This window comes from Lacerta agilis, chromosome 1 (genome assembly GCF_009819535.1).
Source record: "Lacerta agilis isolate rLacAgi1 chromosome 1, rLacAgi1.pri, whole genome shotgun sequence".
NCBI lineage: Eukaryota > Metazoa > Chordata > Lepidosauria > Squamata > Lacertidae > Lacerta > Lacerta agilis.
In genome coordinates, this window is record NC_046312.1 from 82877129 (window position 1) to 82890428 (window position 13300).

At 49.8% G+C, this 13300-nt stretch overlaps 1 protein-coding gene across 2 annotated transcripts; it reads right to left on the reverse strand.

The window, feature by feature from the left end:
• Positions 1–1090: 1090 nt before the first annotated feature.
• On the reverse strand, positions 1091–11490 carry GMPPA (GDP-mannose pyrophosphorylase A). Of its 2 annotated transcripts, XM_033160010.1 has the most exons (13): positions 11342–11490; positions 10526–10623; positions 9613–9716; positions 8717–8909; positions 8291–8350; positions 7831–7961; positions 7675–7689; positions 7158–7292; positions 6127–6224; positions 4467–4513; positions 4186–4278; positions 1825–1993; positions 1091–1678 (listed from the first exon to the last, which is right to left on the reverse strand). In XM_033160010.1, exons 1-13 carry the CDS (start codon positions 11379–11381, stop codon positions 1578–1580), a joined length of 1284 nt encoding a protein of 427 aa, XP_033015901.1. In that variant the 5' UTR covers positions 11382–11490; the 3' UTR covers positions 1091–1577. The 2 variants fall into 2 exon arrangements, with proteins under 2 accessions (XP_033015901.1, XP_033015911.1); XM_033160020.1 differs by lacking the exon at positions 7675–7689 and having other exon boundaries at positions 11342–11489.
• Positions 11491–13300: the final 1810 nt, after the last annotated feature.

The following is a 13300-nucleotide window of genomic DNA, read 5'->3' on the forward strand; positions in this document are numbered from 1 at the left end:
GAATTATATCAGGGGCAGGGTTTTCACCTCCCTTGGTTGCAGCTTAGTGCATCCCCCAACACCCAGGCCCTGAGTTGGAATCCTGCCATTAAGGCAAGGAAAACAGGTTAGCAGAGCCTAATCAGATCAGGGCACTTTGTATCAATAGAGGAATATTTGACCCTCCAACTGTTGTTGGACTCCAGCTCCCATTACTCCTAGCCAGCAAGACCCAGGGTCAGAGGTGATGGGAGATCAAGTCCAGCGTCACCCAGAGGGCTGCCAGTTCCTCACCTCTACAACAGACAACCCCTCTCCTTGCAACCTCAGCCCTTGCACATGGAAAGGTAAAGCCTGAGTGCAAATGAACCACAACAGCAGTGTGGGAGCTTGCATGTGCCAGAGTCCCTGTTGCATCTGATCTCCAGAGCCCCTTGCTCAATGCAGGCTCCTGTTCCAGCCCTTGTGGAAAGCTGTTCCCATTAACTTAAAAACTAACAGACTCAAGCACTTTCCTCAACATGCACTCGCTCTAACAAGCTGCAGTTGATCCCTCAACCAATATATACTCATTCGTCTTGGAGCTTTAAAATCAAAGCTTCAGTTTGCAGCAGAGGTTAAGCTATGCAGTAAGTCTGTCCTCCCCACCACCACCACCACCACCACACTGCTGCCCACTCAAATTGCTTCTAGGCTCCACCATCCAGTTTCTGGAAGAAACACGAGGCTGCGTGCACATACTACAGGGCAGCTGCTTGGCAAATAGATTAGAGCATGTCTCCGTGGCAGATCCCCACAATCCCAGTTTGGTGCCTTTGTGCACAAGCAGGAAAATGACACACACACATACTAAGGGGAATCAGGAAGAATGCACTGCAGTTAGTGGAAATGTGGGGTGCTGAACGAATGCATCCGACGCCCAACTGGCATGCAGATGTACCCCTGGGTCCTTCAGTGGCCTAGGCCAGGGGTGGACAACCCTCCAGGTCTCTCTAGCCATCCCCTTGGGACTCTTCCCACAGCACACCAGCCCTGCTCTGCCCTCTCCACCAGCACATTTGCCTGGCTGGAATAGGCCCTTTGACTGCGATGTTGCCTCTTCCTTGCCTTTGTATACGAAAACCTCTTACTGCGTGGCTGGAGTACAAAAGGCAAGACTCTGTTGCCCCACCCACTTTGGGCTCTAGCACCCCACCCATTGGCATACGGCCTCCGTAAGACTACGCATGAGAGAATGCGGCCCTCAGGTTTAATAAAGGCTCCCCAGCGTTTCCACACATCCTTTCCTTGCAGAGTGCCTTTGGCTGGTGGTAAGGCAGCACTGTGGCCTCGGGATGAGGCGGCCTCCCGCTTCCAGGAAAGGTTCTGCGGCAGCTGGAGAAGTAGTAGGCAAGCCACCTGACATACCAGCAGCCCAAGAGGGAAGCTCGCATCCCCCGTCCTGCCGCTTCCATGAACAGACCTGGAGGGAAGTCTGTGGGGATCCATGCTAGGTCCAAAGAGAGGCCATGGCTTGAGGGTGGGGGCAGCGTTGTCCGAGGCTTCCCTCTGCTCCGCCACCTGGGGGCAGCTGGAGGTTCCCCTCCTACCTGCCCCCTTCAAAGAATGATTTGATTCTTGAAGCTGCGGCTCAGTTCCTTGTGGGGCAGAACGATGGAGTTGAGGATGACAACTTCGGCAGGGATGGTCACGTTGCAGCCTGTCGAGGAGGGAGCAGCAAGAGGCATCAGCAAATGGGTGGGGGAGAGGGGAAATGTAGCCAGCAGAAAAGAGAAGTGCAAGAGAGTATTCTTTTGCAGGGAGGTACAAGGGAAAGAAGACAGTTTAAAGTGGGCAGATGCTTACCCAGAATGGTGATGGATGGGGTGAGGCGGCCATCCCGAAAGAGCGTCTCGCTGTCGATCTTTGCGTAGGGATCGTTAGGGTTGGGGTCGCTGGGAGTACCCTCTACGCGAGCCCAGCGTCCAATGGTGCTATCCCAGCCCACAATGCTGTTCAGCACACATGTATGGTCCTGGGAAAAGGGGACAGGAAAGAAAGAACTGAGGCACTAACATTGGGGTGGGGAACCACCAACCCTGGCCTGCCAAGGGTTCCCATTTGGGCCACAAGGCCATTGTCCTCCAAACCACACCCACTCATGATGTCAGACGAAGGAGGGCAGGACCTTCTGGCTTCTTCTGCCTCTCCCCCACCATTTCCTACTTAAAGGAGAAGCCAACCGCTCTAATACAGTTCCTGCATTCCTGGTATGTTGTATGTGGCATCACACTGGGATTCAGCAATCTTGCCATGGATGCTACTAAGACTGGTGTTAATCCTTCAGGACGTAAATGGTGCTTATAAAACACTTAAAAGGAATGTGGAGATCACTGTGGGGAAATCTAAAGTGTAGCTTTTCCCAGACACTCATCAAACTTTCTTTTCCACTTTTAACAACCCCAGCTACTGGTTCAATTGATTTTCTACAGGAACAAACAACTCCTCTATTTATTCATGAACTTTGTAGAGCTGTTAAACAAGGATTACTGGAGGCATGTGTGGAGGAGCACTTTCAGCATTTAAAAGCCGCACCATACAAATATCAAAACTGCACTCTGAAACACAGGGCCAAATTAGAAGTGGTGTTAAATGCATCTCTGCATTTAATGTGCACTCTTTAAAAAAACATAGTTTATCGAGACAGAGGGAGAGTCTGACCTCCTCCATCCCCTGCTGCGGCCATGATGGAAATGGCACCTCCCAAACTGCCCAGCTTTCCCTCCCAGTGCAAAGAGCAGCTGTGGAAGAGTGGGTTTTTTCATCATGGCCACAGCAGGGGGAAAAGAGCTGAACACTTCCCTGCCTGCCACAATGCCAATAACCATTATTACACCCCCTTCCCATGGATATTTTCACTTTTCTTTTTTTAAAGCACATGATAAATGCAAACACACACTTAACTTCTCATCTACTGTGGCCCTTAACAAAGGAGTCAATCCAGCAGGACATATTTCATGCTTAGGATCGCACTGCACATTTAATGGAAAGTGTATGGAAGAAGCTGCCTTGTACCACACCAGGCCACTGATCCAACTAGCTAGCTACTGTCGGACTAGCAACCCCTCTTCAGAATTTCAGTCAGGACTTCTGCTGGGTGCTTTTAAAGTCGGGACATACCAAGAAAATAAAGGGGGGGGGATATGGGGCATCAATAATTTTCCCTCCTAAATTCTTAATAGCCCTTCTAATTTTTTTTATAAATGATGCAGCACCACAGATTTTCAAATCTTTTACATTTCTCCTGAGTCCACAGCTTCAGCTGCATTTGTATGTCTTGGTTGTTAATACATAAATGAAATTATCTCCGTAAGTGGGGGCCAGGCCAGGCGGGGGAATGCCAAACTATGCAGTGCACTAGTGCCACCTGCAGGGCATTGGCAAAACAATGAGAAGCAAAGCAAGAGCTGCCCTAAGCCAAAAACAGCCTCCTGCCTCTGATGTGACTTCTGAGGGCCTCCAGGTGTTCTCCGATGACGACTCCCGCCATCCCTGACCACTGGCCATGCTGGCTGCGGATGATGGGTTTCCTGAAAACATCTGGATGGCCACAGGTTCCCCATCCCTGGAGTAGAGCTACAAAGTGCCAACCCAAATCCGGCAGCAGTAGTACAATGATCCTACCATTGTGTAAAACATGGGTGATGGTGGGCTGAGCCTACACGCAGTGCCAAGATAATTAAGTAAAGAGTGCAGTTTGCAGAGGGGTGGGGAGAAAATAATAAAAACGTTCCTAAAATTGCTAGGCATCGCTGCAGGAACTTTGTTGCTGGCTGTCACTTTTAAACAAGCATCTTAAATGGTTTCATGCACACGCCTACATTTAGTGGCGGGGTGGTGGGTCTCTAAAATCGGGGAGGGAGGAATCAAATCAAAATGGCACAACTGGACAATGGGGAGGGAGCCCTATCAAAGTGACGTCACAGACAACATCCAATGGGAGGGCTGCAACAGGCAGCACCAGCTGGAGCAGAAAGGAAGTTATTTTTCCTCCTGTGATGAAACACCACTGTTTGAATTCTGCTTTGTGGAAAAGGTGTCTTGATCCCAAGCAATGAGCAATAAAACCACACATTTGTTATACTAAGAACAATAGTCTGAGAAGTCCCCCTAAGGTGATGCAAGACATTAGAACTTGACCCATTGGATTTTGGGAGCAATACCTACCTGGAGAGAAGCCCCATGCAGAATAATGGACTCACGCACACGCACGCCAGCGCCAATCGTCACCCCTTTCCCGATGGACACATTGGGACCGAGCTACAGGGAAAAGGCACAGGGTGGTCAGTGGCCCAGCGCATGCCAATAACCGCCTTCATCAGTATGCTCTCTTATGTCCAGGGTATGTTCAGGGGCCCAGAGATTAAACCAAAAGTGCATAGCTCCTTAAAATCTATCCCACACATGCTGGAGCCAGGCACAGAGTACACCTTGCCCATTACACTTACCACAGCGCTGGGATCCACCGAGGCTGCAGGATGGATATAAACATTCCCTGCATGGAAAAGAAGCAGCAACAGAGTTAGTTCGTCTCCTTACTCCACAATGGAGAAGATTCATTGCCACCCCTCGGAAAGCATCACTGCAGATATTCTGCTTTTCTACAACAATGCGGGTTTCCAGCAGCAATGCTGAATACCTCTGTGCACATCAGACCGGGTAAAGCAAATAACCCTAACACACACTGCAGCCTAGATTGGTAGAGGCTCCTTTCAAAGACAGATAAGTGCCTTGCCATAGCAGCTTGGGACAAACAAAAGAGAGAGCATATAATATATATAATTTTCTGTTTTACAATTTAGAATACTCATTTAAACATCCTTAAAATATCAATGACTTCCCTTCTTCTCTTTCCAAGGTTCATTTTGCATATAATAAATCCCTACATATTTTACAAAAGCTAAACCATTCAGTATTCCATTATTACATCCAACAAAACTTACACAGTTGAATTTATCTTAATGCTGCCAACGTTTTCAAGTGTACACAATTTCCCCCATATATTCAGTGAACGTTTTCCAGCCTTCTCTAAACGTATGTTCTTCTTGTTCTCTTATTATATGTGTTAAGTCTGCAAGATGCGCAGCTTGAAAACTAAATAAGGCTCTCACCAAGCACAATTATGGGGAGAGAAGGAGTGCTCTTGCTAAAACGGATGGTTTTCTAATAATTCCAGTGTAAAGCACAAAGGAGCAAGATAGATAAAATTGCTGTGGAGATACAGATGTTTAATTTGCATTCAAGCCCCTTCCTTTGTACCCTTGCAATCTCCTCTTTTCTTACAAATTTTTACTGATTTGTCATAACACAACTATATGAACAATAAAATAACCATACACAGAGCACATTCAGTACAAAAACAACATAAAATTAGAGATGTGGTTCTACATAGCAATTTTTTTTACAAGGGTCTATATAACCCAACAAGAGGTGAGTCATTGGAGGTACATATATGACTCTACCTATTTATTTATCTATCTATCTATTTATCTACTGTATTTATTTATCTATTTCTCTATTTATGTATGGATGCAGGATATGGAATTTTAGCTTTGTATTATTACACTGATCTGCTGTTCTTTGTATTTGTCACAGCCTTCGATGTGAACGATGTGATGTTGTTTTATCAAGTATAATTCTGACAGGCTCCGAAACCAGGTCTAAGAGCTCCAAGTCAGCCACCAGAAGATGATGGCTAAAGACGGTTGCATGAAATACACAGAAAACAGGCAAATGTTCCCATTTTAGTAAACCTTTTCAAAAGCAATGCAAAAAGGATAAACACTGAAAGGAGGCACATCACATCACACACTTTGGAGCAGCCTTCCTGAACCTGGTGCCATCTAGAAGCTGCTGGACTACAACTTCCATCATTTCTGACCATTAGCCGTGCTGGCTGTGGCCGATGGTAGCTGGAGTCCAGCGACATGCAGGCATGACCCAAGGCCCTTGGAAACTGAACTACCGATATGGCCTCCACCCAGCAAATCTGTTTTCAGATGTGATGGCCCCTTTATGTTGTGGAACAAAAGCAGAATTATCTCATCCTGCCAACATCATGCATTCGTGGTTTTTGTCTCCTATATGGGGAAAGAGCGGAGCCAGTACCTCGGATGGTGGGTCCACCAGGTTGGTTCTGGGCAAGTCTTTCTGGGTGGCACTGGCTGTAGCAGCTCAGATACAGGCGACTGGCATAGATTGCAGACCTGGCAAAGAGAACAAGCCAGAAATTACACCTGGCACCTGCCTCCAAATGTAGCACCAAACCTGTGAATGCCTTTGTCCTCTTGAGGACAAAGGAAAATGAATGAGTGCCTCACCAAAAAAATAAAGCCTATGATCAAAAGAAGAAGAACCCTTTCTTCCTGGGATGGAGCACAGGACATTTTTATCCTGCCTCATTCAGCTGGCAGTATCTCCCGTAAACCCAATTCTGCACCTTCCCAGGGAATTCAAATTTTCTTGCCTTTCTTTTGAAAAATTGGACTCTGGCCACCCATATGACAGAAACACAAATTCTAAGCTCAAAAGCTAAATTGTGGGAAATTAGAATTACACTTGTTCTGCTTCAGGGACCCACATATTTATTAGTTTGGATCCCGCCCGCCCCACCCCCGCAGCCGTCTTCGGGACAACACCTGAGAAAAGAGAAAGGGAGGAATATAGAGTTTGGATCCACGCATAGAAGAACAAGGGTGGAGGACTTGTGCCCCTGCCCCAATGTTGTTTGATTCAAACTCCCACCAGCCTCAGCCAGCATGGCCAATGCTCAGGGATGATGGGAGCTGGAATCCAGCAACTTCTGGAAGGTCACAAATTCCTCATCCCTGGGGTAGTGACTACAGAACAACAGTCATGGAGGAAGAACGAGAGGCTGTGATCAGGGTCTATGGTCAGCCCCCCGACTCAACCCATCCATTTCCCAATATAAGAAATAACTCTCAGGAGTATCTCTCTGGCTTTTGCATTGTCACCATATTCTTACAGTCCCCCGCCTCCAAAAAAAAGCATGCAGGCATCTGCTAAAGGTAAGAAAAACTCAGATCCACAGAGAAAATAATTTGATTCCATGTTTGGCTATCTCACAGGCAGGCTTACAACCACCTCCCAGGCTTGTACCTCCCTCTACTTTCCCTTACCCAGCGGATTTGATCTGGCTCCAGAACCCCTCCGTCTTGTAGGCAAAGAGGCGTCCCTGCCCGGCAAGGGCTGTGAAGACATCCTGCTCCAGCCTGATGGCTTCAGCTCGTTGCCAGCCATTGGTGCTCTCCTCCCTGTACGAACGAGGCATACAAAGGGTTAGGGGGCACATGACTCACTGGAAAAATGATGCGTAGCATTTCTCTAGGTCAGGGAAAACAATCACTCAAGTACAGCAACAGCAGATCCTTCTACTACTGAGGATGAGGAACCTGAAGCACTCTGGAGGTGGCTGGACTACAACTCCCATCATCTCTGACCCTTGGGCTCTGCTGGTTGGACCTGTTGGGAATTGGAGTCCATCCAACAACATCCCGAGGGCCACAGACGTTTGCCCATCCCTAGGAAACCAAAAAGCCAGTTCTAAGCCTATGCGCCCAAGTCCCATGGAGCAGAGAAGCACAACAGCACTTGGGAGACGAGGAATGCAGGAGGAAGGAGGAGATGGACACTTACCCAAGGCATGCGCCCCTAAATGTGGGCAAGGGGTGGCACAAGGAGGAGATAGAAGAGACACAGAGAAAGGGAAGAGAAACAGAAAGAGAGAGAGATGATGAGTGACCTGATGTTGCCGCCAGGAAGCAGGAAGGAACAGCTAAGAAAGACACTCACAGAAGCAGCTCCTGCTGGTTCCGTTGGAAGACTGCGCCAATGTGATGGAAGATGGCCGGCGTGAACAAGTAGATGCCACAGTTGATAAGCTCGCTGACGAAAGTGCTGGGCTTCTCCACGTAGTGCAGGACCTGGAGAAGGAAGGGGACATGTAGGTGGGGCAGAGAAGGAAGAGTCTTGGGAATTGCACTATCCAGTGCTGGGGATTGCTCTGCTTGAGCCAGGCTCCAGAGAGCAGCAGGCAGGAAGATGGTGCTGGACGGGGTACAGGAATAGGGGAGACTGTGGACAGTTTTGGCTCTTCAACTCCCTTCAGCCTCAGCCAGCATGGCCAACACTCAAGGCTGATGGGAGCTGTAGTCCGACAGCCTCTGTAAGGCACAGGTCCCTCATCCCAGGTAGAGCAGCTCTCTACTGGGGCATGCCTGCTGCCCAGTCTTCCCTCCAGTCCTCCACATACCTCATGCGTCTCAGTGTTCGCCACGATGCAGCCATAGTTCAGAGACTGCTTTCTGTTGGCCTAGGGACAAAAAAAAAGGTCACAGGAGCATTTCCAGGGGGTGAGAGGGATTAGAGAAGAATTTGCAGGAAGGGGTTGCCAGGAGCACTGGGACTGGGATCCTAGCAAGGCAACCATTTTGCCCCACAAAAGCCAGGAACCTGCAGCTAGCCCTCGAACCGCATTCCCAAAGCCGGAGAGGGGGGACCTCTCCATCAGCGGCGAAACTCCAGCTCCCACCAGCAAAATCAGTGCAGTCAGGGATGATAGGAGTGGTAGCCCAGCAAGCATCAAGGGAGCCAAAGGTCCCACAATCCTGTGCCAAGCAGCACCCTCCTTCCAAGCCCACAGCGTTGTCAGCATGAGAGGCCAGGGCTGTGCCATTACCGTGGTGCCCAGCATGAGGAAGCTGTCCGGATTGCCAAGTTGCCGGTGGAAGCTGAGCATCTCGCCCAGAGGGAATTCGGAGCAGACGTCAGCGTTCAACACAAAGAAGGCTTCAGGGTTACCCAAAAGGATCTGGTCCCGGAAGTGGTAGATGCCACCGCCTGTGCCAAGCGCAGCATATTCCTGCAGATACCTACACAAAACGGGAAGCTGCTAAGGCCCTTCACTGCAGGGGGAGGAATTGCTTGTGCCAAGGTCTACTAGGTCAAATGCACCTGGCTGTTTCAACAGGTGCATAGGGACCCAGGAAGTTGGCTTAGGCAGAGTCAGACCATTAGTCCATTGATCATAATACTGCCTACAATGGCTGGCAGCAAGTGCCCAGGGTTTCAGACAAGAGTTTCTCCCAGCCCTATCTAGAGATGCCAGAGATTGAACCTGGGATTTTCTGCATGCAAAGCAGATGCTCTACCAGAGAGTTACACCCCCCCCCTTTTCCAAAGGCTGTGCAGAATCAGGACCTGGAATGGCAGATTGTAAAGATGGAGCCCCGTCCTCTCTTTTTAGCAGTGCTGACTGACCACCCAGGACCAGCCCAAGGCATTTTGCTGTCTAATACAGTGGGCTCAATGGCTCTACCTCACTTCCTCTTCCTCAGTCCTGCTGCACAGCATCCAAGTATGAGCAAATTAATTTGGTACCTGAGGCAGAAAACCCCCACAAGCACCACCCTTCCTCAGCAAAAGCCTCCCCACCACTGCATTTATTATGGAAAAAATAATCAATGCATTTAAATACCCAAACAATCTGCTGCCCTTTCATGCAACCCAACATCAGCTGCCTGAAGTGGGCGCCTCATTATGTCCAGCGGTTGAGCCAGTGCTGTGACCACCCACCTGATGGGGATTTTGAACTCTTGCTGGGCTGACACCAGGAATCGGCTGAGGGCCTCATTGGGCTGATAGAACCCAATCAGGAGAATCTCTTTAATGTTGGGCACCTGAAGAGAAGGGAAAGAAGATGGAGTAACCACCAGTTGGCATATGAAGCCCAGGTCAGGAGAGCTAAAATCTTCTTACTTGCTCAATTTATTGAATGTTAGAGCACAAGGCAACACGCTGGACTCAAAATAACACTGCCAGTTTCACAATGCCACTATACAAATCTATTGATGCAAGCACAGTTGGAATGCTGTGTACAGTTCTGGTCAGCTCACCTCAAAAGCAATATTTTAAAGTGGGAATAGGTTCAGGAAAGGACGACCCAAATTACCAAGGGGGTGGAACAACTCCCCTATGAAGAAAGGCTGCAGCATTACGGACATTTTTTTTTTTAAGATAAAAGGCGAATAAGAGATTAATTGAAATAAGTTTGGAAAATTTTGCATAGCATGGACAGAGAAACATTTCGTCACATAACACTAAAACTTGTAGACATCTAATGAAGCTGAATATTGGAAGATTCAAGACAGACAAAAGTCCTTCTTCATGCATCATAAAGTTAAACAACGATGCTCGCTCCCGCATGGAAGAGACATCAAGGACTCCCAGCCACAATGGCTGTGTTCTGCCTCTTCTGTCAAGAGACATTATGCCTCTGAATACCAATTGCTGAGAACCACAGGTGGGCAGAGTGCTGTTGTGCTCGTGTCCATCTTGCAGGCTTCTCACAGGCATCATCTGGTCAGCCACTGGGAGAAGAGGACAGAGGCCCAGATGGACCACTGGCCTGATCCAGCAGGCTCCTCTGGTGTTTTTATGAACTCCCCTCCTCCCCTCATGGAGTGTCAGCTTAATTCCCCTTCCATACCTTAGTGCATGCCTCAATGTGGTGCTGTATCATAGGCACTCCTGCCACAGGGAACAAGGGCTTGGGCACCTCAAAGGACAACGGCCGGAAGCGGGTCCCTGCAAGAGAAAAGGTTATCACATAATTGTAGGCTGTCGCTCACCAAATTCACAAACGAGACAGGAGACACACAAATCGTGGGCTGCCTTGAGAGGAATGGCTGCCAGCAGAAGAGAAGCAAGGGAAGCTGATGTCACTCTGAGGCTCCTGAAGAGCAGGTGACTGATGCCAAGGCTGAGGAATGGGAGTGACACCAGGTGGGCCAGAGGAGGGGCAGAGAAGGCATATTCATGGGAGAGCAGGGCAGAATTCACCCTTCACATACAGGAAGGGATAAGGAACAAGCAGGCTTCTGAACACACACCAGGGTGTCATACCCTCACCAAGTTACTATCCCACCTTTCCTCCAGGGAAATCAAGGCGGCATACATGCTTCCCTCCCTCTCCATTTTATCCTCATAACAACCCTGTGAGGTAGGTTAGCAAATAACTGGACCAAGGTCACCCAGTGAGCTTCAGGGAAATTCGAAAACAGGTCTCCCAGGCCTGACGACATAGTCACCTCCCTCTCGCACACCCACAGCATGTGGGGAACCGGCTTCTAGGAGGAAAGCCTGCCCCCCCCTTCTCCTCTCCCTGACCTTAGAATCGGCTCCCCCGCCCCTCGAGACAGGTGGGGCAAGCGAGGGGCGGCGGGTCTGCTCTGATGGGCAGGTGCACCGGGCGGGAGGGAAGCAAAGCTCGGCCGGCCGCTTTAGGGTTGCTGGCGGCCCTCACCTTTTTGGGGGCCGCCGATGAGGACCACGGCTTTCAGCATCGCCCTCTTCGTCTGGGGGGCGCGCAGACAGGAAGGCAGGGCGTCCCGCGAAGGATGGCGGCGAGAGAGACAGCCGTGCGCAGCGCCGCTCCTGCGCCCCCTTCCTCGCCGAGTTTTGCTTCCGAGCACGTGAGAATGCCACGTCACCGCTGGCCGGGTCCGCCGCCTCCGCGCGCAGGGCGGGCCTTGAGCGATCCAGTAGGCGCGTCGCCGCGGGAGAAGCCGGCCGGCTGCGCTGACGCGGATCCTCCCGGATTGGCTGTTTTCGCTGTCCGGGAAGGCTGGGGCGTTTGGGGTGGGGAGGAAGTTGCAAGGTGTGGGGCGGTTTTGGTCCCTTCCTCGCTACCCCAAGAAGACCAGGTCTGCTTTCGGGCTTCTTCCCACAGTTGAGAGCAGATGGGCCACTGGCCTGCTGCAGCAGGGCTCTTACGCGGCTTCACTTTGCGCCAGCCTGCCCCAAGCCTGTTTTTGCAAAACCGGGCAGGAAGAGATAAAAGGGATGGCGCTTCGAGGGCCGAACCAAGAATCGGGTCTCAGGTTGCAGGCTTGAACCGTGCGAAGTGATTCTAGAGAGAATGCAGATTATACTAAGCATGTGTGCAGACGGCTTCCTTTCTCCATTTGAGTAAGTGCGGTCAGCCCTCACCATTAATGTTGTGCAGGGATTAGCCGCCTGTTGAGTAGTGGGTAGAAGGTTAAACTTAATACATAACACCGCCAATCGGCAGAGCCTGCAAAAAAAAACCCTTTCGGAAGAGAGCGGCTCCACTTGGGAGCTCTAATAGCAGCCAACCCTATTGGAGCTTGTGTAAATTCGAGCCTTGCTTGCAAGGTACAAGCACATTTTAAACCAGGTCTGGCATAGCCTACACGATGGGTGTGGGGCAGGTGACTGCAGGGGCGTAGGAAGGGAGAGGCAGAGTGGGCGGTCTACCCCGAGTTCTGGGAGGGGTGACAAGATGGCCCCTGCCTCCCCCCAGCTGTAGAGCTTGAGCGGCATCCCATACGGACTGCGCACGTGCGGCATCCCGTACGGTCGCTGTGCAAGCGGCAGCCCATATGGATGTGCAGCATTCCGTACAGAGTGCGCACGCCACTGGGTGAGTGTGGCTTCTTACTTACTTGCAGGATGATTTGCACTTCTAATTAAAAGAAGGACTGCTGATTGAGGATCTTTTCTTAAAGCTTTCTCTGGTTTTACAATCTGAACCTGTGCAGTTAGTTACAAGCAAGCACTACTGAATCCAATGGAGCTTAGTCCCAGGAAACTCTGCATAGAATTGCATCCTAATCCTAATAACTTTCAGCTTTATGTTCTATGTTGGTGTTTGTTTGTGTTACAATAATCCATCAAGATCAACACATTTGGCTGCCATTTTTTTACTTTTCCTGGGGTGTCTTGCTATCGGGGCTGTTGTGATGAGCTGCTGTACTTCAAAATTTACCATACACTTGCTGGACTGTCATCCACTACAAGTTGCTCATTTGTAGAAAGCACTCTGCACATACCCAGAAGCACTCTTCATTACAATTCCCTAATACATGCTTTAGCGTTGAGCCCTGCCAGGCAAACTCCTTGAATGTGGGAAAGAGACTGTGTATGAAAACACACACATCATATGGGTGTGGCAGAAGGCGCCTGCATGGCATCATTTTTAAGAGATAGACATACAGCGTTGTGTGCTGTTGTCATGTGAATAAGATGAGCAGCTGTGCAGCCCAAACAATCCCTGATATGGTCAGGAAGGACTATTTATATCTCCAGGAAAGCTTGCTTGTGGGGCAGGGGAAAAGGGGTCCTGCAGTGCCCTTTAGTGCCTGCAGGAGGCAGCGTTGCCAAGGGAATAAGGGCAAAGTCGTGGTTCCAAAACTTACTGAGAAGAACTACATTTCAGGAAACACAGTGTGAGACGAGAAAG